The 22,679-nt window shown below is 45.1% G+C and overlaps 1 protein-coding gene across 1 annotated transcript in view; it reads left to right on the forward strand.

Moving 5' to 3' along the window:
* Positions 1-22,679, forward strand: part of ANKIB1 (ankyrin repeat and IBR domain containing 1) — an 87,283-nt gene that overhangs the window by 15,656 nt on the left and 48,948 nt on the right. The window contains exon 2 of the mRNA XM_040431154.1: positions 3,654-3,916. Within this exon, the coding sequence (XP_040287088.1) occupies positions 3,729-3,916 (188 nt within the window). The 5' untranslated portion in view covers positions 3,654-3,728. The remainder of the gene's footprint in view (positions 1-3,653; positions 3,917-22,679) is intronic.

Raw genomic sequence — 22,679 nt, forward strand, 5'->3', positions numbered from 1 at the left:
CCCCCCCCCCATGGATAACACCCATCTGGACCTTCTATGCAAACTGCTAGCAATTCATTAATAACTTCTAGTAGAAATAATACAGGAATGGCACAACTTGGAGCCATAAGAACAGATGCTCCAGAATTGGTATTACATGGGGAATGCAAGTAGTTACTAAAACTGACATGTTAGGAGAGGGGAGAGGTCCTCTTTAAAGGGGATTTCCAAGACTGCTAATATTTTTGGCCTTTATGAAAGCTAAGGCATCAATATCAGATTGGTGGGGGTCCAACTTCTAGTATCCAACCAATGAGCTGAGTGAGAGGGGCCACCGAGCACCATGTCCCCTTGTCTACCAGGCAGTGTGTGGCCAGCTCCATTTAGGTCTGTAGCCACCTGGTTACGGCCATCATTAAATGTAATTTAGGAGCAGGAAGCGGAGGATATAGCAATACTGACTCCCTGCTCGTATACAGGTGGAATAATAGAGGCGACTGATGAAGCTGCCCACAGCAACCAATCACAGCGCACCTTTCATTTTTCAAGAGCAGAATATGGAATGAAAGCTGTGCTGTGATTGGTTGCTATAGGCAACAACAAAAGCTTTATCAGTCTACTCCCAACCCTTATGTATATCGAAGGAAACTGAGCAACATGGAAGACAAAACTGCGTCCTGGTAAAAAGTCCAGATGGCTGAAACCCTGCATGTCACTATGACTGCCAATGGTTGTGGTTCCCCCTTCATAACTGAAAAATGGAGCTAATATCTAACCAGGATGGAAGGCCTGTCCATGACAGAAGTAGGCGTGCAACGCTTCACTGTAAAGCAGTGTAGACCTGAGATTGCGGAGCCTGAAGAGCATTCCGAGGAATTGTCCCACAATGGTTTCTGGGAACAGTCAGTGAGAGAAAATGTCTATTCTGACGGAAACCTTTTTGCTCTGTAGTGATGGTCACCATTACTGCAGCGTGCAATGGGGACTTTACTGATCTCTTCGTGTTTAGCACGACTGATGCTGTGATCCAGACGCTGGGAAATGGTGTCAGTAGAACCCCCTAATTTGGTGAAGAGGGGATTAGATGGGCGAGCAATTGTCTCAATCCCTTTTCTGGAATAAAAGACCCCTGTATGTGACAGAGAGCCGGTATGCTCTGACAGGTGGGGGGATGATTACATGCACAGAAGTCCATGTTAGATTTCCCCACATCTGTATCAGAGGATCCCTCAGGAGCTTTGTGGTAGATATACAGGGCACAGTGGGGGAGAATTATTAAAACTATTGTACAGGAAAACTAGCAACCAATTAGATTCCACCTTTTATTTTCCAGTGGAACCCTGAAAAATGAAAGGTGGAATCTGATTGGTTGGTAGGGGCAACTAAGCCAGTTTTCTTTTGATAAATCTCCCAGTATCTCAGCATGCAGCGTTTTTTTTTGTCCAGCAAAATGTCAGATTTTCTAATGTAACCCAGATCCCATTACAGTCAGTGTGGTCTGTCAGGCATTCATTTCCGTCATTTGATGGAGACGGTGCTTCCGTTATTTTAATTGTTTTCCTTCTATAAGGGATATTTTTGTCATTATTGTAATTTATTTTGGGCAATTGCATTTTTTTTTTTTTTTTTTGCATTTACAAAAAACCATTATGTTTCTGCATTTATCCTCTTAAAAAAAAAAAAAAAAAGCAACGGGTATATATAGAGAGGTATCTGGCCATGGGAAAAATACAGCTGAGGTTTTTAGTGAGAGAAAATCCTCCTATTAATACCAGTGGGCTCTGTGGCTCACAGTGTGTCCCATACAGAAGGCTCTGGGTTTAAGACCTAGCTCTAACAATTTAAAATAAAAGACAAAGTTAAATACACAGGGGTAACCCCAAGTACTGTTATCTGGCCATGGGGAAAAAATACAGCTGAGGTTTTTAGTGAGAGAAACCCCTTCTATTAATACCAGTGGGCTCTGTGGCTCTCTTCTTAAAAGAGTGTCGTCTCCCATACAGAAGGTCCTGGTTTTAAGACCTAGCTCTACAAATTTTAAAATAAAAGTTTAATACACAGGGGTAACCCCAAGTACTGTTATCCTCCTCATCATAGCACTGACTTCCTAGATTGAGTCAGCCACAGTGAAAGCGGTGGACTCCCAGAAACACTGACGTGATATATGTACACCTGGGAGTCCCAGATAGCCGAGCAGCGACTCCTAAGCCACATATGGAGTAGAACAGCTACTGAGCGTGTGTGACCACCAGCACTGGACACATGAGGTGGACGTTCTGAGAAGGGAACACAAGGAGGCATCCTGACAAATATGCAGCCAGAAAAAAAGAAAACAGCAAGCGGCGTCCCACATGGAAATTCCCCTATAATTTCTTTGTATATTTCTGCAGAGCTCTGATTTTGTCATCCAGTTCTCCACGTCTCCTCAGATGTGAGCACAGCCTAATGTGCTGCTGTCTGGTGCTTGAACCCTCCTGCCGGCCCCTCATGGCTGACACGTTTCTGACTTTGTACTGTTGTTCATTTATTTAATTTTATTTTTTTGAGATGTTAGATCTCCTGGTTTCTTGTCCTACTTTTGTAAACTAATGAGAATCACCGCCTCACCCTGAGAAGTAAAGATCTTTGGGCTGCAATTTGGGGTAAATTAGGTGTAAATCCGTCCAATTACCCTCTTCATTTTGGCACCTGTCTCTGCTATTCTTACCTTTTAGCGTGTTATTGCGCGTCCCGCTGTTTTTGTGATATTTTTTTTATTTTTATTTTTTACAAGGTCCCTATGATCTCTCTCAGCTTATTAACCGTCGTAAATCATCCATCCAAAAAGCCGATGCACCTGACGAGGGCTGAATGGAGGGAGCCGGACCTTGACGCTCTCCTCTGCGAGACGCCATTTAGATCACAAGGTTTCTTCAAGAGCAAAGCGTCGGTGGGAATTGTTAAAAATAAAGATTTCCAGACATAGGGAAAAAAAAATCTCAGACAGCACTTGAAGCTGATGACCTGCGCTGTCTGCATCCGTGACCTTTACATCGTGTGGACGGCTGGGGGGAGGATTTTTTTAAAATTATATATTTTTTTATTTATTTTTTTGCTAAAAATCCCTTTCTAATGCTGTCTGTATGTATGGTTTCTAAGTATCAGGATCTGATGACGTGAAGGCTTTGATCCGTAAACCTTGCCTCCGAATTACTGCCCGAAGAGACGCCCTCGTTACCCAGTCTGGCGAGGCAGAGATTTTACACATGAGAAGTTGGTTAATGTTTCTTTAAAAAAAAACCTTGTTGGCGAGCTGCAGTGCTGCACAGTATAGGTTTGCAGTTAGTTCACATGTTGCGGATTTTCTGTTCGGATTTGCGCAGGTAACGTTCATAGTGAATTGCAGCACCAGGCCGGTGAATGACCAGTCCCTTCTAAGGGCTGCATACGTTTTCCGTGCCAAAAATAACTGGCGCGGGTTTTGAAATTGACAACACGGGTTGGTTGCGATAAAATCCGCAATAAACTGTTGGTCGCGAATCGGCAACTGACGATTTCCGGTAGATTTTGTATAATCCAGTCCGCACCAAAAATCCACATATTTCGGTGCGGCTTTATCTTCCAGGTTCTATGTGTATTTGACGTGTGTGTGAACTGACCCTTACTGATTCTGCTTTTTATGTTGTTTTTTCCAGAGCGGGCACTATGCATTGGATCAACCAGACAAGAGGTTGAAAATCGGGTAGAGAAGCTCCGGTCCCGAGCCCACAATGGGAAACGCCACTACCAAGTTCCGCAAAGCGTTGATCAACGGGGATGAGAACTTGGCCTATCAAATCTACGAGAGCAACCCTCAGCTGAAAGAGTCCCTGGATCCCAATACTTCTTATGGGGAACCCTACCAGCATAACACGCCGCTGCATTATGCCGCGCGCTATGGGATGAGCCGCCTCGTGAGGTTAGTGTGCCCATCTCTTTAAAGGGGTTGTACTGTAGATGGGCTATCCTGTATCTAGAAACAGGGGCTTAATCCATCGTGCAGTGGCTGATGACGGGAGCTGGGATGCAGTATGCCGACATGGCCACTACGCAGCCGGCAGAGACCTCTGCAACCAGGAGTTGCATGAGATTACAAAAACAACGCCACCTTTGTATCTGGTATTACAGCGCAGCATCATTTTTTGCAATACCATACACTGCCAATAGAAATGAGTTTTTTTTTTTTTACTTTCATACAGCCCCTTTAATACTTTGCACAGCTGAGAGTTTGCTACAGTTGCTTCCAGTTTAGACAGTCCCCGATCAGTGAGCTAAATGCATTTGGTTTGCTACACCGTTAGGGTCCATTCACACGTCCGTATGTGTTTTGCGGATCCGCAAAACACGGACACCGGCAATGTGCGTTCTGCATTTTGCAGACCACACATCGCCGGCACTCTCATAGAAAATGCCGCCTTTTGCGGACAAGAATAGGGCATGTTCTATTTTTTTTTTTTTTTTCGGAAACGGAAGTTTTGATCCGCAAATGTGGATGCGGACAGCACATTCCGGCCCCGTTGAAAATGAATAGGCCTGCACCTGTTCCGCAAAATTGCGGAACTGATGCGGCCTTAATTTGCGGACGTGTGAATGGGACCCTAAAATCTATGTCGCAGCAGATCGCCTGACCTGAATACAATTGCAGAAAGTGGAAGAAAGTAATAAAGATGGGTTTGTGGGAAAGAAAAAAGTAAAATTTCCAGTGATAGAAATCTCTGAGCAGTGCCAAAGGGACCCAGGCTCTCTGTATAGCCCTTTAATTCAGGAAACCAGTGGTGGCACATGTTGTTAGGAGATGGGAATATCCTCAATGTAGGGGCATTTACATGATGCCCTGATTTACTGATGTTGGTATCACAGTGCCCCCTGCGCCTTGCCTGAACCACAGATTCTTTAGTGATCTAAATCCTGCTGCTTTGTGTGTCTCGTGGAATTTGATGCCAGCGTAGGATCAGCTGAGTTTGCTCTGCCAGTATCTCTTAAAGTCTATGCCTCGGGAGTGATACATGCCCGTCTAGGGGGTAGGCAGGTGGGCACCATTTATTGACACACACAGAGATGGAAAATCTGTCTGTGATTGTCACTGACCTCATCCATCAAATCTACTTATAGAGCAGATTTATATAGAAGCTATAAAAATCTAACATGAGCTTTTTATATCCATCGCAGCTTCTAAAAACGAAAAAAAAAAAAAAAGTCTGCAGCTCGGAGCCTGCACATAAGGAACAGGCCGGGTAGCAGGGCTGGAGCCACCCCCTCCCATCTGCTGGGTGTAAGGCCCTCCACGGGGAGAGAGGAGGGGGCTATAGAGTGATATGTGGGTGTCTGATGGCGATATGTGCCGCAGACACAAATTTAGGGACCTCAATCGCTTCAGTGGAGCTGAGCTGCAATACCAGGCACAACCCATGGACCGGTGTGGCGCTATTTCATAAACAAAGTAGCCAGCATATTTTTTGGGTTGCATCAACCCCCTTCATAGGGCAGAACATAACATTTATCGTATACATCAGCCATAGTGTCGTGCAACAGCACCACCAAACAACGAAGAGTGGGGGTGGGGGGGGGGGGCACGCATGACCAGTGCAGCCATCAGATTACCTAGTGTTATGCTGGTATCTGGCACTACGGAAGCTGCTAAGGGTCATACTTGCACAATATGCTTAGGCAGTCAGTCGGTTACGATTGTGTACATGCAAGTAGATGGCGGTAATCGACTGACCACAGAGCAGGCTGCTGTTCATAGTGATGAAAGGAAGAAATGATGCAGAAAGAAATAATGAAACCACTTTATAGCGCCCGTTGTCATTGAAACGGGTAAAAATACACAATAAGCTGGTAATGTACATAATAGTAGTATGTAGATGAATCAAATCACATAATTAGTAATGCCGGTAGTGTTTTACCAGACTCTCACTTTGCAATTTGCGGACCGCAAAACACATACGGTCGTGTGAATGTACCCTAAGGGAGAATTCCTCTTTAAATGGGCCCTCCAAGAGTGCCATCGATATTCCTGTAATTAATGAATCAAGAGCGACATAGAGGCAGCACTATCTGAGCACACATCATAGACCAAGAGCGTCATGGAGGCAACACTATCTGAGCACACATCATAGACCAAGAGCGTCATGGAGGCAACACTATCTGAGCACACGTCATAGTGCTGTCTCTATGCCTCTCTTGGTCTATGACGTGTGCTCAGATAGTGTTGCCTCCATGTCTCTATTGGTCTATGACGTGTGGACAGATAGAAGCAGCACTATGTCTCTCGGTCTATGACGTATGCACAGATAGTGCTGCCTCTGTGTCTCTCCTGGTCTATGACGTATGCTCAGATAGTGCTTCCTCACTGCCTCTCTTGCTATATGACGTGTGCTCAGCTAGTGCTGCCTCTATGCCTCTCTTGGTCTATGACGTGTGGACAGATAGAAGCAGCACTATGTCTCTCGGTCTATGACATATGCACAGATAGTGCTGTCTCTGTCTCTCTTGGTCTATGACGTGTGGACAGATAGTGCTGCCTCTGTGTCTCTCTTGGTCTATGACGTATGCACAGATAGTGCTTCCTCACTGCCTCTCTTGCTATATGATGTGTGCTCAGATAGTGCTGCCACTATGCCTCTCTTGGTCTATGACGTATGCACAGATAGACCAAGAGAGGCATAGAGACAGCCCTATCTGAGCACACGTCATATAGCAAGAGAGGCATAGTGGCAGCACTATCTGTGCATACGTCATAGACCAAGAGAGACACAGAGGCAGCACTATCTGTCCACACGTGATAGTGCTGTCTCTGTCTCTCTTGGTCTATCACGTGTGGACAGATAGTGCTGCCTCTGTGTCTCTCTTGGTCTATGACGTATGCACAGATAGTGCTGCCACTATGCCTCTCCTGGTCCATGACGTGTGGACAGATAGAAGCAGCACTATGTCTCTCGGTCTATGACCTATGCACAGATAGTGCTGTCTCTGTCTCTCTTGGTCTATCTGTGCATAGGTCATAGACCGAGAGACATAGTGCTGCTTCTATCTGTCCACACGTCATGGACCAGGAGAGGCATAGTGGCAGCACTATCTGTGCATACGTCATAGACCAAGAGAGACATAGAAGCAGCACTATCTGTGCATGAGCCATTGATAGAAGCACAGGGAGGCAGCACTATCTGTACTATGCAGTAACCCCACGTTAATGACAATCCACCAGGCTACCCAACACCAGATGCAAACTGTATTCTTGGATTTAACAAAGTGGAGACATATTGCCCCGCCAAAGCCTCACACATACTTTTACCCGCACCTCCAAAAAGTCTTGAGGTGAACCGCCCCTTTAAAACATTCTCACTGCAGTGTATTATAAATTGAATGATGGAAAACTTGTAAATGGGCACCTGGTGGATTGGCTTTGTGTGGGGTGATGTCCTGCAGCTGGTGCCACCTTGATATAAATGGTCAGTATACCATGTGGTTAGTCTTCCAATAAATGGACCTGGAAACAGCGCCACTTTTGTCTATAGGCTTTCTCAGTTATTGAGGTGGGTATGAGGTGTAATACCAGGAGTGGCCAATAATCAAGAGTGGTGCTGTTTCTAAAAAAAAAAAAAAAAAAAGCAAATGCTTTTTTCTAATCCTGTGCAACCCCTTTAAGTAAAGTTTGCACTGCGCATGCATAGTGCCATATTCAGCTCTTAGAGGGCCCTGACCTGTGGACTAGTGACGATAACTTGATAACTTCAGCAAAATCAGAATCTCTCCCAATGGCTGTTCATAGATGACTGGTGCACTTTAAATGTTAAAGGGCCGCATGTCGGCTGACGTCTTTTCTCCCCTAATTACAGGCTGGCGCTTTATTATAATAATTGTGTTGTCCTAATTCCCGAACAGTCTACAACAGATCATTAGGGAATGATAAATGTCTTGTTGATCTGGTGTTGTGCTGAACTTGTGCCCTTCCCCACCCGGGCCGGCTCCTATGTAATAACGTTGGGTGATTTCATTCCGGGGGGGCTCGTTAGCTCCTTATTACATGGGAAGGATTTATTTCCTGCTCGTATAAATTGTATAATTGTATCCTTTGCTCATTTAATTAGAGGGCTTCTGTTAAAAGGACTTGAGCTCGCGGTGCAGGTACATGAGGTCTGCTCTGAAGGACACACATACCCTGAAGAATCCTTTGACTTAGGCCTCCTGCAGTCCGCAAAATACGGATACCGGCTGCGTTGATGCCACTTTTTTCACGCCCATGATAGTAGAAATGCGTAAAACAGAACGTGTTCTGTCACTTGTGGGACAAACCTACAGATGTGGGCCTTACACGGATGACAGCCCCCACCCTGCGATCGTGAGCGATCTGCAGTCAGCCCTGAGGCCCTCCGAAGGCTGCTCTTAGGGCACGATAGCGTTGACCTAGCGAAGTCTGTGTCATAGTGACACAGAGCACAACGCACCAGCACTGGAGTATGCGAATACCATATAGGAGTAAACTAAAGTTACAAAACAATAATCCTATAATAGGATTTAAAAAATATTATAAATAATGTAATAACTCTCGAAAAATTGTCATTAAAATATAAAAGTAAAAATATATTTTTCTAGCAGGATCACTATGCTTTGCACGGGTATATTTTGACTATTTTATTTAATGTATGTGTGGTTTAAAAGATTTTTATTATTAATATTACTATTTATTTTAAAGCGCCATTAATTCCATGGGGCTGTACATGCAGCCGGGGTTACACAAATATAAAAAATACAGTAAACAAGAAACTTAACAGACTGGTACAGAGGGGTAGAGGACCCTGCCCACACTAGTTTACAATCTATAGGTCAGTGAAAGACACGGATGGCATCCGTGTCGCATCAGTGTTTCACGGATCATTAGGAAGAGATGCTTTAAAAATTATTTTTCAGCTGTTCAGTGTCGGTGAAACACGGATGACACACGGACAGCAAAAAAACGGACCCAACACGGATCCTTCACGGACAGCTTCACAGATGAATCACTGACCACCACCTCACGGATTTGAGCACGGACGTGTGAATGAGGCTTAACGTGACCTCCACAGTACCCCACACCCTTAACACTGACTTTCACAGTGGCCCACACCCCTTATAGTGACCTCCACATCAGCAGCCCCCCCTTAGCAGGGGCCGTCCCCCACAGCAGCCTGCCTCCTTAACAGTGACCTCCAGGGGCGTAACTAGAAGTGACTGGGCCCCACAGCAAATATTTGTAAGGGCCCCTCCAGCGCGCTTCGCACCTCCCTCCTCCTGTTTAAACCCCACTCCTTTGGCACAGTGTAGCAGTATACTGTATATTGTGGGGCACAGTGTAGCGGTATACTGTATATTGTGTGGCACAGTGTATGCTATATCTGTATAACATAAACATATTTCACATGAAAACTTACAGTTACTTGACCCTTGGGGATCTCGGACGCCACTTCCACACTTTGGCCGGGGCTCAGTGGAGCTGATGTTGTGCTTTATCCTAATGAGAAAGATTTCATAATAAGGATTTGGAGAAGGGGCAGAGGGATAGCAGAGCAGGGAGAGGCTGGTGCTGCTACTAGGGGGTCATACCATGGGGGAGTAATAAAGCCCACCATAATGCGCCCCCCCCTCCCCCAGTAGTAATAATTCTCCTTATAATGTGACAGTGCAAAAATACCCCCTTGTAATGCCCCCAGTTGAGCTAATGTCCCCATAGTGCCCCCATAATGTCCCAGTATAAAAATCCCCTATATAGTGCCCCCAGTAAATTCCCCCATAGTGCTCCTCTCCCCCCTTCCTGCTAGTGCCCCCCATAATGTACCAGTATAAAATACCCCATATATAGTGCCCCAGTAGATGCCCCTCAGTGTCCGGCCTCTGATAGGCTGCCGGCCTAGTGTCCCCCATAATGCCCCCCAATAATGTGCCAGTAAGTGTCCCCATAGATGCCCCCCCCATCATGTGCCAGTATCAAGTGCCTCTCTCCTCCCCCCCCACATGTCCCAGTATCATAGTGCCATCTCCCCCCACAAAAAAAGTGCCAGTATCAAGTGCCTCCCCCCCCCCCCCCCCCATGTGCCAGTATCAGGTGCCAGTATCAGGTGCCAACCCCTCTCCCCCCCCCCCCCCCATGTGCCAGTATCAGGTGCCTCTCCCCCCCCCATGTGCCAGTATCAGGTGCCTCTCCCCCCCCATGTGCCAGTATCAGGTGCCAACCCCCCCTCCTCCCCCCAGGTGCCAGTATCAGGTGCCTCTCTTCCCCCCCCCCCCATGTGCCAGTATCAGGTGCCCAACCCCCCCCCCCCCAGGTGCCAGTATCAGGTGCCAACCCCCTCTCCCCCCATGTGCCAGTATCAAGTGCCCCCCGCTCCCCCCATGGCAGTAACAGTCGGGTATTAAAAAAATAAAAATAAACACTTCTACTTACCTCCATGTCAGCGATGCAGCCTCTTCCTGTGTCCCGCCCTGTATGTCCATATATGGAGTCAGTGCTTGTATTTCAGAAAAGTTTCTGCTGGGATTCGAACCCTGCTGGGATGGTTAGGCAAAGCACCTAACCACACGACCATATTGGATGCCTTGCTCCTGACTGAAAAAATATGAGACTTCTACTGTTATAGCTGGCTAAGTGTACATCTATACACATGACAGCTGCTTATATATAGAGATATAGCAGAGCTGAGTGTGCTGGGACAGCTGTCATATAGAGATATAGCAGTGCTGGGTGTGTTGCGGCAGCTGTCATGTGTATAGATGTACACTTAGCCAGCTATAACAGTAGAAGTCTCATATTTTTTCAATCAGTTGTAATGCAGCCTTTATAGCTGTGAGGGTAAATGCTTTGCCTCTGATACACTGATACATTGGAGGTTGTGGGTTCGAATCCCAGACACATCAGAAGACTTTAGGAGACAGTAAGATTAGATCACATTAGCGAGGGGGCCTGGTCAGCCGCCGGTGCTGCTGTGAAGGGGCCCTGAACATTAAGACAAGAATCCATATTTAACTAACTTGAAAATAAACTGTCACACATGCTGCCGGGACGCCGGGCCCCCTTGGCAGCCCGGGCCCCGAAGCAGCTTCTTCCCCTGCTTCCCCAGTAGTTACGCCACTGGTGACCTCCAAAGCATTCCGCCCCTTAACAGTGACAGTGGCTTTCCCCCTTAACAATAACCCTCCCACGGTGCCCTGCACAGTGGCCCACCCCTTTAAAGAGGACCTTTCACCGATTATTACCCTATGAACTAACTATACAGACATGTAGAGCGGCACCCGGGGATCTCACTGCACTTACTATTATTCCTGGGCGCCGCTCCGTTCTCCCGCTATGTCCTCCGGTATCTCCGTTCACTAAGTTATAGTAGGCGGAGTCTGCCCTTGTTCTTCTGTAGCGCTGGCCAATCGCATTGCAGAGCTCACAGCCTGGGAGAAAATAACCTCTCAGGCTGTGAGCTCTGCGCTGCGATTGGCCAGCGCTAGAGCAGAACAAGGGCAGACTCCGCCTACCATAACTTAGTGACTGAAATCTCCACCTACTATAACTTAGTGAGCGGAGATACCGGAGGACATAGCAGGAGAACGGAGCGGCGCCCGGGGATAATAGTAAGTGCAGTGAGATCCCCGGGTGCCGCTCTACATGTCTGTATAGTTAGTTCATAGGGTAATAATCGGTGAAAGGTCCTCTTTAACATTGACCTGTACAGGGCCCTTCCCCTTTAAGAGTGACCCCCCACACACACTGTACCACGCCCCCTTAAAATGTGACATCCACAGCACCTCGCCCTCTTTAACAGTGACCTCTAACAGTGAAAAAAGATGGCTGAGGTATTATGGAAACCTGATCTAACTGTGAAGGGCCTGCGAGTTTCTATTGGATAATAAGAGTCACGTGACTGTGTGAATGGCAGTTAGAATATGAGTGAAGCTACGAGCTCTTATTTGCTAATAATATTTTTGGGGAATATCTCAGGAACTGTATGTCGTAGAGAGCTGAGGCCCAGTCTAAAACCTTCCCAGACACCCGCTGTACCTGTGTGCCAAATATAGTGCAGATCGGTCCAGTCGTTTGGCCGTGCATAAAGAACAGACAGACATTTTATATATACTACTCACAAAAAGTTAGGAATATTTGGCTTTCGGGTAAAATTTATGGAAAACATAAAAAGTTTCTGCTCCAGTGATATTATATCATGAAAGTAGGACATTTAAGTAGAAGCAGCCATGGTGATTTCCTCATGTCAAGTAATTTATTGAAACAAAAGCCAACACCAGTGGTGTGTATACCGCCACAAAAATGTCAGTCTCCTACTGTCCACAAGTCACCTTATTGTCTGCTGAGGCACGGCATCCCACTCTTCTTGAAGGGCGGCCCTCAGGTCATTGAGGTTCTGGGGTACAGAGTTATGAGCCTCTACACGGCGACTCAGCTGATCCTATAGGTTTTCAATGGGATTCAGGTCTGAAGAAAATGCAGGCCACGCCATTTGAGGTCCCCCAGTCTCCAGCAGCCGCTCCCTAATGATGAGACCTCGATGAGCTGGCGCATTGTCGTCCATAAAGATGAAATTAGGCCTGTGTTGTTCATGCAGAGGCACAATGAGTGGATTAACAATGTTATTCACGTAGCATGGGCTTGTCACTGGACTATTCACAAAGTGTAGGGCAGTTCTGTATTGACTAGACACACCTGCCCACACTGTAACACCACCACCACCACCACCAAAGGCTCGTCTGGTGACAACAGTGGCTGATGCATGGCGCTCTCATTGACGTCTCCAACATCGTTGGTGGACATCATTTCTGCTCAGCGTGAATCAGCTTTCATCAGTGAACAACACTGAGGCCCACTGGTCCCTCGTCCAGCGTAGTTGCTCCCTGGCCCATGCAAGACGATGACGCCTGGTGGTGTAGTCAGGTACTATTGCAGGTCATCCAGCACGCAGACCACACTGATGTAAACCGTTTCGAATCATCAGATTTGACATTTGTGTGCCTCTCACTTCTCTTAAATGTGCCTGGAGTTGTGTGGCATTCATCATATGATTCCGCAGGGTATTGTTTACAATGAAGCGATCATCAGTGTGGGATGTGGCCAAAGGACGTCCACGTCTCCGCCTTTCTGTGACTCTTCCAGTGTCTCTGTATCTCTTACAACCTGATAATGAGACACTGTGACACTCTAAGCTCGGTGGCCACTTCCGTCTGAGAACATCCTGCTTGAAGCCTCGCAATGCCGAGGTACTGTTGATACATTGTTAGGTGTCGTCTTGGTCTCATGATGTCAAAATGTGAACAGCATGATGAGGAGGACTGTTTAAATACCAATTCTAATTGAACCAGGAAATTTATTGCGCGATTCATGGATCAAACACCTGTTTGTGAATTTTGCTGTTGAGCTCCTTGTAAGAGAACAGCAAGTTGTCCCCAAAGTGCTGAAACATTGAACAGTTGGACATGTGCATTCAAAAATTTAGAGAAGGTCACATTAAGTTCACCTATAAAGGTTAGAGGGCATTTTGGGCTCATTCTGAAATTTCACCAACAAGCCAAATATCCTTAACTTTTTGTGAGTTGTGTGTGTATGTCATATTCATATATATATATGTATGTATGTATATGTCAGGTCCATAAATATTGGGACATCGGCACAATTCTAAAACCCAGCGTCTGGTGATGTCTATGCGTTCCAGACTTCAGGCTGTAATTGACTGCAAAGGATTTGCAACCAAGTATTAAACAGTAAAAGTTTGATTTATGATTATTATTATGTCCCATTACTTTTGGTCCCTTAACAAGTGGGAGGCACATATGCAAACTGTTGTAATTCCTGCACCGTTCACCTGATTTGGATGTAAATACCCTCAAATTAAAGCTGACAGTCTGCAGGTAAAGCACATCTTGTTCGTTTCATTTCAAATCCATTGTGGTGGTGTATAGAGCCAAAAATGTTAGAATTGTGTCCATGTCCCAATATTTATGGACCTGACTGTACATACATTTACAATGCCAAATAATAACATTTCTCCTGCATTAAACAAGACCTCATGAGTGAAAAAAAAAAAAAAAAGTTATGGCTGGTGAAATGCAGAGGCAAAAAAACCACAAAAACTTTGCTGGTCATTAAAGGGGTTGTGTCATCTGTGACACTGGTGGTACATCACTAGGATATGTCACCGATGTCAGGTGGAGGTGTCCCATCTCTGATACCTGCACCTATCTCTAGAACGGGGCCCCCAAATTAAACAACAGAACACGGTCCATGGGCAGTGCACTCTCCATTCGCCTCTATGGGAACTCAGAAAATAGACGGACAAGTGCGCTCGGCTATTTTCGGAAGTCCTGTATAAGTGAATGGAGAGCACACTGCACAAGCACGGCCACCTCTCCATTTACCTCTATGGGACTGCTGGAGATGGCCCAGTCAGTGCTCTCACAACTCCTATTGAAGCGAATGGACGGCGGCTGTGCTTGCGCAGTTCTCTCTCTTTTATTTTGGGAATAGGTGGGACCCTATATGCCACCAACTTCTCAGATGAGACAACCCCTTTAAGGCCTTGTCCAGGCATAGCACTGTACAGCGAGGTTTGTAATTAAAATGTCGAATGTGTATGTACATCCTACCTGCACAGGGGACACACCGGGTGGTTGGGACCCCACAGCTATAAAATTCTATTGCTTTCCTAGCTAATAAGCCAAATACAAAGCAGCATGTGAACAGAGCCTTCACTTCCGGTGACCACATCTGTACCTGTAACTCCATGTAGGTGAATGGTGGTCACCCAAACAGGAACTGTAGTAATGGTTACCTGGAGAAACACTGCCTACAGGGAACATGTATTACACATCGGACTGGGCAAACCTGAGACTCCTCCAAAAGGAAGAGTGACCCTTACCAGTACCGGTTGCCTGGACCAGATGCCGTACATGTACATCACGGAGGGGGGGTTACTGGTTCTTGCTGAAGATACCCAGCAACTGGGTCTCATTGAAGAGACGTGAGCTAATTCGCATACTTTTTTTTTTTTTTTTTTTTTCATGGAGCATTGCCCGAAAACTACTCTCCATACACTGCTGGTTCTCTTCAATCAGAACCAGTACCTCCCCTCAAACTACCGTACGTATACTGGTCCTTTAATAGCGTTGCCCTTTGTGTACAGGTATGCAGAAAATACCAGCTAGGCTAAGTACTTGTTGTAAATGATTACCTTGTACAGCACGGATCACGTGTCCGCTTCTCTCCGCATTCCTCGCGACCGTATAATCTGTTTTTACTGTCGTTCCATTACTCACTAATCTCACAGAACCTGATGCTCCTCTCATTGGAATTTAGAAGAATATTCGTTAGCAGACATGAATCATTTTTAAAGGATATTGTGCTTGTTGCAACCCCCCCTTCTCCATGGGGTAGTTGGTTAAAGGAGTTTTCTGGGATTCATACAGTCAGGTCCATAAATATTGGGACATGGACACAATTCTAACCTTTTTGGCTCTATACACCACCGCAATGGATTTGAAATGAAAGGAACAAGATGTCCTTTACCTGCAGACTGATAGCTTTAATTTGAGGGTATTTACATCCAAATCAGGTGAACGGTGCAGGAATTACAACAGTTTGCATATGTGCCTCCCACTTGTTAAGGAACCAAAAGTAATGGGACAATTGTCTTCTCCGCTGTTCCATGGCCAGGTGTGTGTTATTCCCTCATTATCCCAATTACAATGAGCAGATAAAAGGTCCAGAGTTCATTTCAAGTGTGCTATTTGCATTTGAAATCTGTTGATGTCAACTCTCAAGATGAGATCCAAAGAGCTGTCACTATCAGTGAAGCAAGCCATCATTAGGCTGAAAAAACAAAACAAACCCATCAGAGAGATAGCAAAAACATTAGGCCTGGCCAAAACAACTGTTTGGAACATTCTTAAAAAGAAGGAACGCATCGGTGAGCTCAGCAACACCAAAAGACCCGGAAGACCATGGAAAACAACTGTGGTGGATGACCGAAGAATTCTTTCCCTGGTGAAGAAAACACCCTTCACAATAGTTGGCCAGATCAAGAACACTCTCCAGGAGGTAGGTGTATGTGTGTCAAATTCAACAATCAAGAGAAGACTTCACCAGAGTGAATACAGAGGGTTCACCACAAGATGTAAACCATTGGTGAGCCTCACAAACAGGAAGGCCAGATTAGAGTTTCCCAAACGACATCTAAAAAAGCCTTCACAGTTCTGGAACAACATCCTATGGACAGATGAGACCAAGATCAACTTGTACCAGAGGATGGGAAGAGAAGAGTATGGAGAAGGAAAGGAACTGCTCATGATCCTAAGCATACCACCTCATCAGTGAAGCATGGTGGTGGTAGTGTCATGGCGTGGGCATGTATGGCTGCCAATAGAACTGGTTCTCTTGTATTTATTGATGATGTGACTGATGACAAAAGCAGCAGGATGAATTCTGAAGTGTTTCGGGCAATATTATCTGCTCATATTCAGCCAAATGCTTCAGAACTCATTGGACGGCGCTTCACAGTGCAGATGGACAATGACCCAAAGCATACTGCAAAAGCAACCAAAGAGTTTTTTAAGGGAAAGAAGTGGAATGTTATGCAATGGCCAAGTCAATCACCTGACCTGAATCCGACCGAGCATGCATTTCACTTGCTGAAGACAAAACTGAAGGGAAAATGCCCCAAGAACAAGCAGGAACTGAAGACAGTTGCAGTAGAGGCCTGGCAGAGCATCACCAGGGATGAAGCCCAGCGTCTGGTGATGTCTATGCGTTCCAGACTTCAGGCTGTAATTGACTGCAAAGGATTTGCAACCAAGTATTAAAAAGTGAAAGTTTGATTTATGATTATTATTCTGTCCCATTACTTTTGGTTCCTTAACAAGTGGGAGGCACATATGCAAACTGCTGTAATTCCTGCACCGTTTACCTGATTTGGATGTAAATACCCTCAAATTAAAGCTGACAGTCTGCAGATAAAGCACATCTTGTTAGTTTCATTTCAAATCCATTGTGGTGGTGTATAGAGCCAGAAATGTTACAATTGTGTCGATGTCCCAATATTTATGGACCTGACTGTATAGTCATGACCCCTTCTCAGGATAGGTCATTAATATCTGATCGCTCGGGGTCCAACTCCCGGCCCCTCTGCCAGTCAGCTGTTTAAAGAGGCCACAGTGCTCCAGTGAGTGTTGCGACCTCTTCCTACACCAGCCACATTCATCAATCACGTGGCCTAGGTGCACATCAGTACCATTCAAATCAATGGGCTTGGGCTGCAATACCAAGCACAGCCACTATATGATGTACGGTGCTGTGCTTGGTGAGCTGCTAGAAGGCCGCGGGGTTCACAGGAGTGCTGGTACCTTCTCAAACAGCTGATCGGCGTGGGTCCCGGATGTCGGACCCCCACCGATCAGATAGGATAGGTCATTAGTATTCAAATTTTAAACATTGGTGGTATATCGCTAGCATATGCCACCAATGTCTGATGGGTGCGGGTCCCACCTCTGGGAAGTAGAGCTCACCGTGCATGTGCTGCCGGCCTCTATTCATTTCTATGGGACTATCGAAAATATTTGAGCCAGTGCTGGCTCAACTATTTTCTTCAGTGCCATAGAAGTAGTGAATGGAACGGCGGTTGCGCTTGCGCGCTACGCCTTCCATTTATTTCTATGGGACTTCCGAAAATAGCCGAACAGAGGAGTGGATAGGTGCTCCTTCCACACACATGCTCTCATTTGGCTTAGATTTAAGGGGGAGGCAGAGTGTCTGTGCCGTCGTTGTTGCTCGTAGGAGTTCCCCCTTAGTAATTGGCATGTGCCGCCCCCCGAGGATCAGCTTGGTTTAAGTCGAGGGACAGCCAGGACGGCGCTCAGTAGGTACGTTTTATTACTTGGCATAGAGGCTGCGTGCGGTTGAAATTCTTCTGATTATTGCCAGAGCTAACGTCAAGTTTGTAATTAATCTAATGAGTCACCTGTCACCGCCTGCTTGTAAAACATCAGCCTTGTACGTTACATGCAAGATCTGTCCATACGTGTGCCGTGTTTACCGAGTCGGCTTCACTTGTTTTGTGTTTTAAGTTAACGTTTGGTTGTGATGACCTGTTCTTTGTACTTCACTGTCTACTGTTATTACATCGCTGCATTCCTGCGCCCAACAATCAGTGGAAAATTACAGCGTAAAACCGTATTATAGTAGTTATATTCTTGTACATGGGAGCAGTATTATAGTAGTTATATTCTTGTACATAGGAGGCAGTATTATAGTAGTTATATTCTTGTACATAGGAGCAGTATTATAGTAGTTATATTCCTGTACATAGGAGCAGTATTATAGTAGTTATATTCTTGTACATAGGAGCAGTATTATAGTAGTTATATTCTTGTACATAGGAGCAGTATTATAGTAGTTATATTCCTGCACATAGGGGCAGTATTATAGTAGTTATATTCTTGTATATAGGAGGCAGTATTATAGTAGTTATATTCTTGTACATTGGAGGCAGTATTATAGTAGTTATATTCTTGTACATTGGAGGCAGTATTATAGTAGTTATATTCTTGTACATTGGAGGCAGTATTATAGTAGTTATATTCTTGTACATTGGAGGCAGTATTATAGTAGTTATATTCTTGTACATAGGAGCAGTATTATAGTAGTTATATTCTTGTACATAGGAGCAGTATTATAGTAGTTATATTCTTGTACATAGGGGCAGTATTATAGTAGTTATATTCTTGTACATAGGGGCAGTATTATAGTAGTTATATCCTTGTACATAGGGGGCAGTATTATAGTAGTTATATTCTTGTACATAGGGAGCAGTATTATAGTAGTTATATTCTTGTACAGAGGAGGCAGTATTATAGTAGTTATATATTAGGTACTCTGATCCTGTAGTCATACTCCATATGTACCTTACTTTTTGTTAACCTACAAAATGTATGTTATGGCCCCCTGTACACAGTATATTGTATCATAACTATGGAATGGAGCCTCGGATCAGCAACAGAAAAGCAGCGTTTTAATCAGGTGAACCACAGCTATGTGTCTATACAAACAGCTGGATAGGGAGGTCGCTAGTGAAGGATTCCCTTTAAGATGCATTGGAGTGATACTTATTTTTATTTTATTTATTTTTATTGTGAAGGTGGGCATAAACCATAAATAATTAGATCATTTTATTGCTTAAAGCTTTTCTTGGATCATTTGACTCTGCACTCCTGGCGATCTGCGAGCGTTACAGCCTATTCACTGTATATATCTACCTGCGCGCCTTCTACCGTGGTGTAAGATTTTTAAGCTTCGTTCTCTAAAAGGGGTTATCCCTTGATTTAATGTAAAAATTGAAAATCAGACATCATCTAGTACATGACGATCTCTTTTCAACAAAGCTAGAACCAGCCCTGGACCTCACATGGATCCAGAGATCTCCCCATTCATTTCTCCAGTTGTTCTGCTAAATTTATTTCAAGATGGCAGCTCAGGGGGCGTGTCCTTTCTGCTGCAGTTCTCTCCTCATCACGTCTCGATGAAGGATGGAACTGAACATGTGCTTCCACCTCAGCAAGGTGGACAGAGAAATAATAAAAAGAACAGACAGCAGGTGGCGCTATACAGTTAAATTTTTTTAAATAATTCGGCGGCTCTACAATATTTTTAATTACATGCAATTATAAAAGTATTCAGATCCAGGGGCTGGTTTGACAGCTGCAGAATATTTTTCGTGGGACAACCCCTTTAACATGTATATTGTAAGACCTCACGGGCAGGGCCCTCTCTCCTTCTGTACCAGTTTGTAACTCGTCTTAGTGCAACTGTCTGTATTGTGTATGTATGCCCCTTTTTATATGTACAGCGCTATGTAATGAATGGCGCTTTAATAATAATAATAAATAATAATAACTTAAACAGGACAGATCTGCAATACCCTGCTAAGTAGATGACATGTAGATGGGCGGTTTGAAGAGGCCCCTTTCATATATCTAATTGGCAGGCGTGCTGAAAGTCGGACCCCCAACAATCTGATATTGATGACCTATCGGTGTCCTGGAAAATCCATTTCGACTATATTGCTGAAAAATCTTATGGTACACGCTAAGTGGCCACTTCACTAGACGGCTGGAATAGTTTCCCTGCGCTGGCACGACACTGCTTTGGGAATTGAAGAGACAGAGCAAAGATTAATTAAGAGCGGCAGCGTCACCCGAGGTTAACAGATAAGTGGTTTTTCGTCTGTGATTCGACCGCCTGATGGGAAATCTAATTCACGATAAAATCTGTTTAGAGTGGACAGTGAAAGAGTCTCGAGTATATGGGAGTCCTCCGCACACCCAGGTCTGCCTCAGAGAAAAGATGATTTCTGTTCACTTTACCTAAAGCTTAATCCCCTTATTAATGAAAAGTTATAAAAGTTTCTAATTTACTTTGTGTTTCAGTTTCTCACCTTTTAGGGCTCGTGCACATGAACGTTTTCTTTCCTTTTTGCGGACCATATGCGGAACCATTTATTTCAGTGGGTCCGCAAAAAAAGGAAGTTACTCCGTGTGCATTTAGTTTCCGTATGTCTGTTCCCCAAAATAATAGAACATGTCCTAATATTGTCTGCTTTACGGACAAGGACAGGACTGTTCTATTAGAGGCCGGCTGTTCTGTTCCGCAAAATACGGGATGCACACGGACGTCATCCGTATTTTTTGCGGATCTGTGTTTTTCGGACCGAATAATACATACGCCCTTAAGATATTTTCTGCTGTAGGTGAATGTGAACATTCCTGTGTGCATTCAGAGGCCGTACACCTTGCACATAGCTAGGTGGCAGGAAGGCGGAAACAAATGTCTCAACGCTCCCCAGTTCTTAAAGCTTTCCTGAGTTCTACAAAAATAAAAAGTTTTCCTAAAGGCTCTGCTTCTTTGTACAGTCATAACTGTGGAGGAATAGGTCTTTTTGGGTTTTTGGCTTCTCGAATATCTTTTTCAGCCTAATTACTGTCCCTGTTTCAGCTGCACAGCTAGATGCATTTCTCTCACAAGGATTGTCTCCCTTCTGTGGAATCTGCCAGCACTGTACTGCTGTGACGTCCTTTCCCTTAGAAGTCATGTTCAGGGATCAAGTGAATAGCCCTGGGCTGCAATACCAAGAACAGCTACTATTCAATGGGAGGCGCTGTGCTTGCTAAGCTGTGAGAAGGCCGGAGCTCTGCAACCTCTTCAAGCAGCTGATCAGCGGCAGTCCCAGAAGGATGACCTGAGGATAGGATCGCAGGTCAGTGATAGGCAAACTGCGGCTCTCCAGCTGTTGCAGAGCTTCAACTCCCAGCATGCAAAGGCTGCCTACAGCGCCACAGTACTACAGTATTAGGCTACATGCACACGACCGTATGTGTTTTGCGTTCTGCAAATTGCAGATCCGCAAAAAAAAAAGGAAGCCATGGTTGTTGTTTTTTTTGGGGGGGGGGGATCTATTGTAACAATGCTTAAAACCGGACAAGAATAGGAAATGTTTTTTGCGGGTCTACGGAACGGACATACTGATGCGGACCCATTGAAATGAATGGGTCCGCATCTTATTCGCAAAAAAAACCCACGAACGGACACGGAAACAAACATTGTTCGTGTGCATGTAGCCTTAACGTGAGGGGCGGCTGCTGCGTGTGTACAGGCCTGGAGTTGTGGGAGGGTTAGATACGTTTTATCTGCTTTTTGAGCCAAGACTGTTACAACATTTCAACATATAATGAGGAACACGTTTGTTAAATCAGTTGCTTTACTTTTCCGGTAATGATTTCAGTTTTCTTCTCTATTCACATCCAAAGCTGCGTAGAAAACTGAGCTGCTTTTCTAGTACCGAAGTGACATTTACTCACAGTTAGGCCTCATGCACACAACCGAGCCATTTTTTTTGCGGTCCGCAAAAAACGGAAGCCGTCTGTGTGCCTTCCGCAATTTGCGAAACGGGCGGCCCATTGTAGAAATGCCTGTTCTTGTCCACAAAACGGACAAGAATAGGACATGTTGTTTTTTGTTTTTTTGCTGGGCCTCGGAACGGAGCAACGGCTGCGGACAGCACACGGAGCGCTGTCCGCATCTTTTGTGGCCCCATTGAAGTGAATGGGTCCGCACCCGAGCCGCAAAAACTGCGGCTCGGATGCGGACCACAAAAACGGTCGTGTGCATGAGGCCTTAGGCTACATGCACGCGACAGTTGTTTTTTGCGGTCTGCAAATAGCGGATCCGTTGTGTGTTCATTTTTATTTTTTTTGCGGTCCGCCAAAAAAAAAACTGTAATTCTTGAAATTTAATAAATGCAGGTTTCCCAGCAACCATCCGCAACAAAAAAAAACTGATGCGGATGACATATGGATGGCTTCCGTTGGTCATCCGCATTTTTTTGCGGACCTATTGACTTCAGTGGGTCCGCAAAACGTTTATTGCAGACAAGAATAGGACATGCAATACTTTTTTTGCAGACGGGAAACGCGGACAGCGGACACGGAAAAGAAATGGTTGACTACACCGCAATTTTAACGGCTCCATAGAAATACATGGGTAACCATCCGATCAGCAAAAAAAAAAACGGAACGGACTCAGAGAAAAACATGTAGCCTTATGATGTGAGGTCACATTTGCCTAAAGGCTATTTTGGGCAGTCCCATGTTAGTGAATAGAAAACGCCAGG

The sequence above is a fragment of the Bufo bufo genome, chromosome 5, assembly GCF_905171765.1.
Source record: "Bufo bufo chromosome 5, aBufBuf1.1, whole genome shotgun sequence".
NCBI lineage: Eukaryota > Metazoa > Chordata > Amphibia > Anura > Bufonidae > Bufo > Bufo bufo.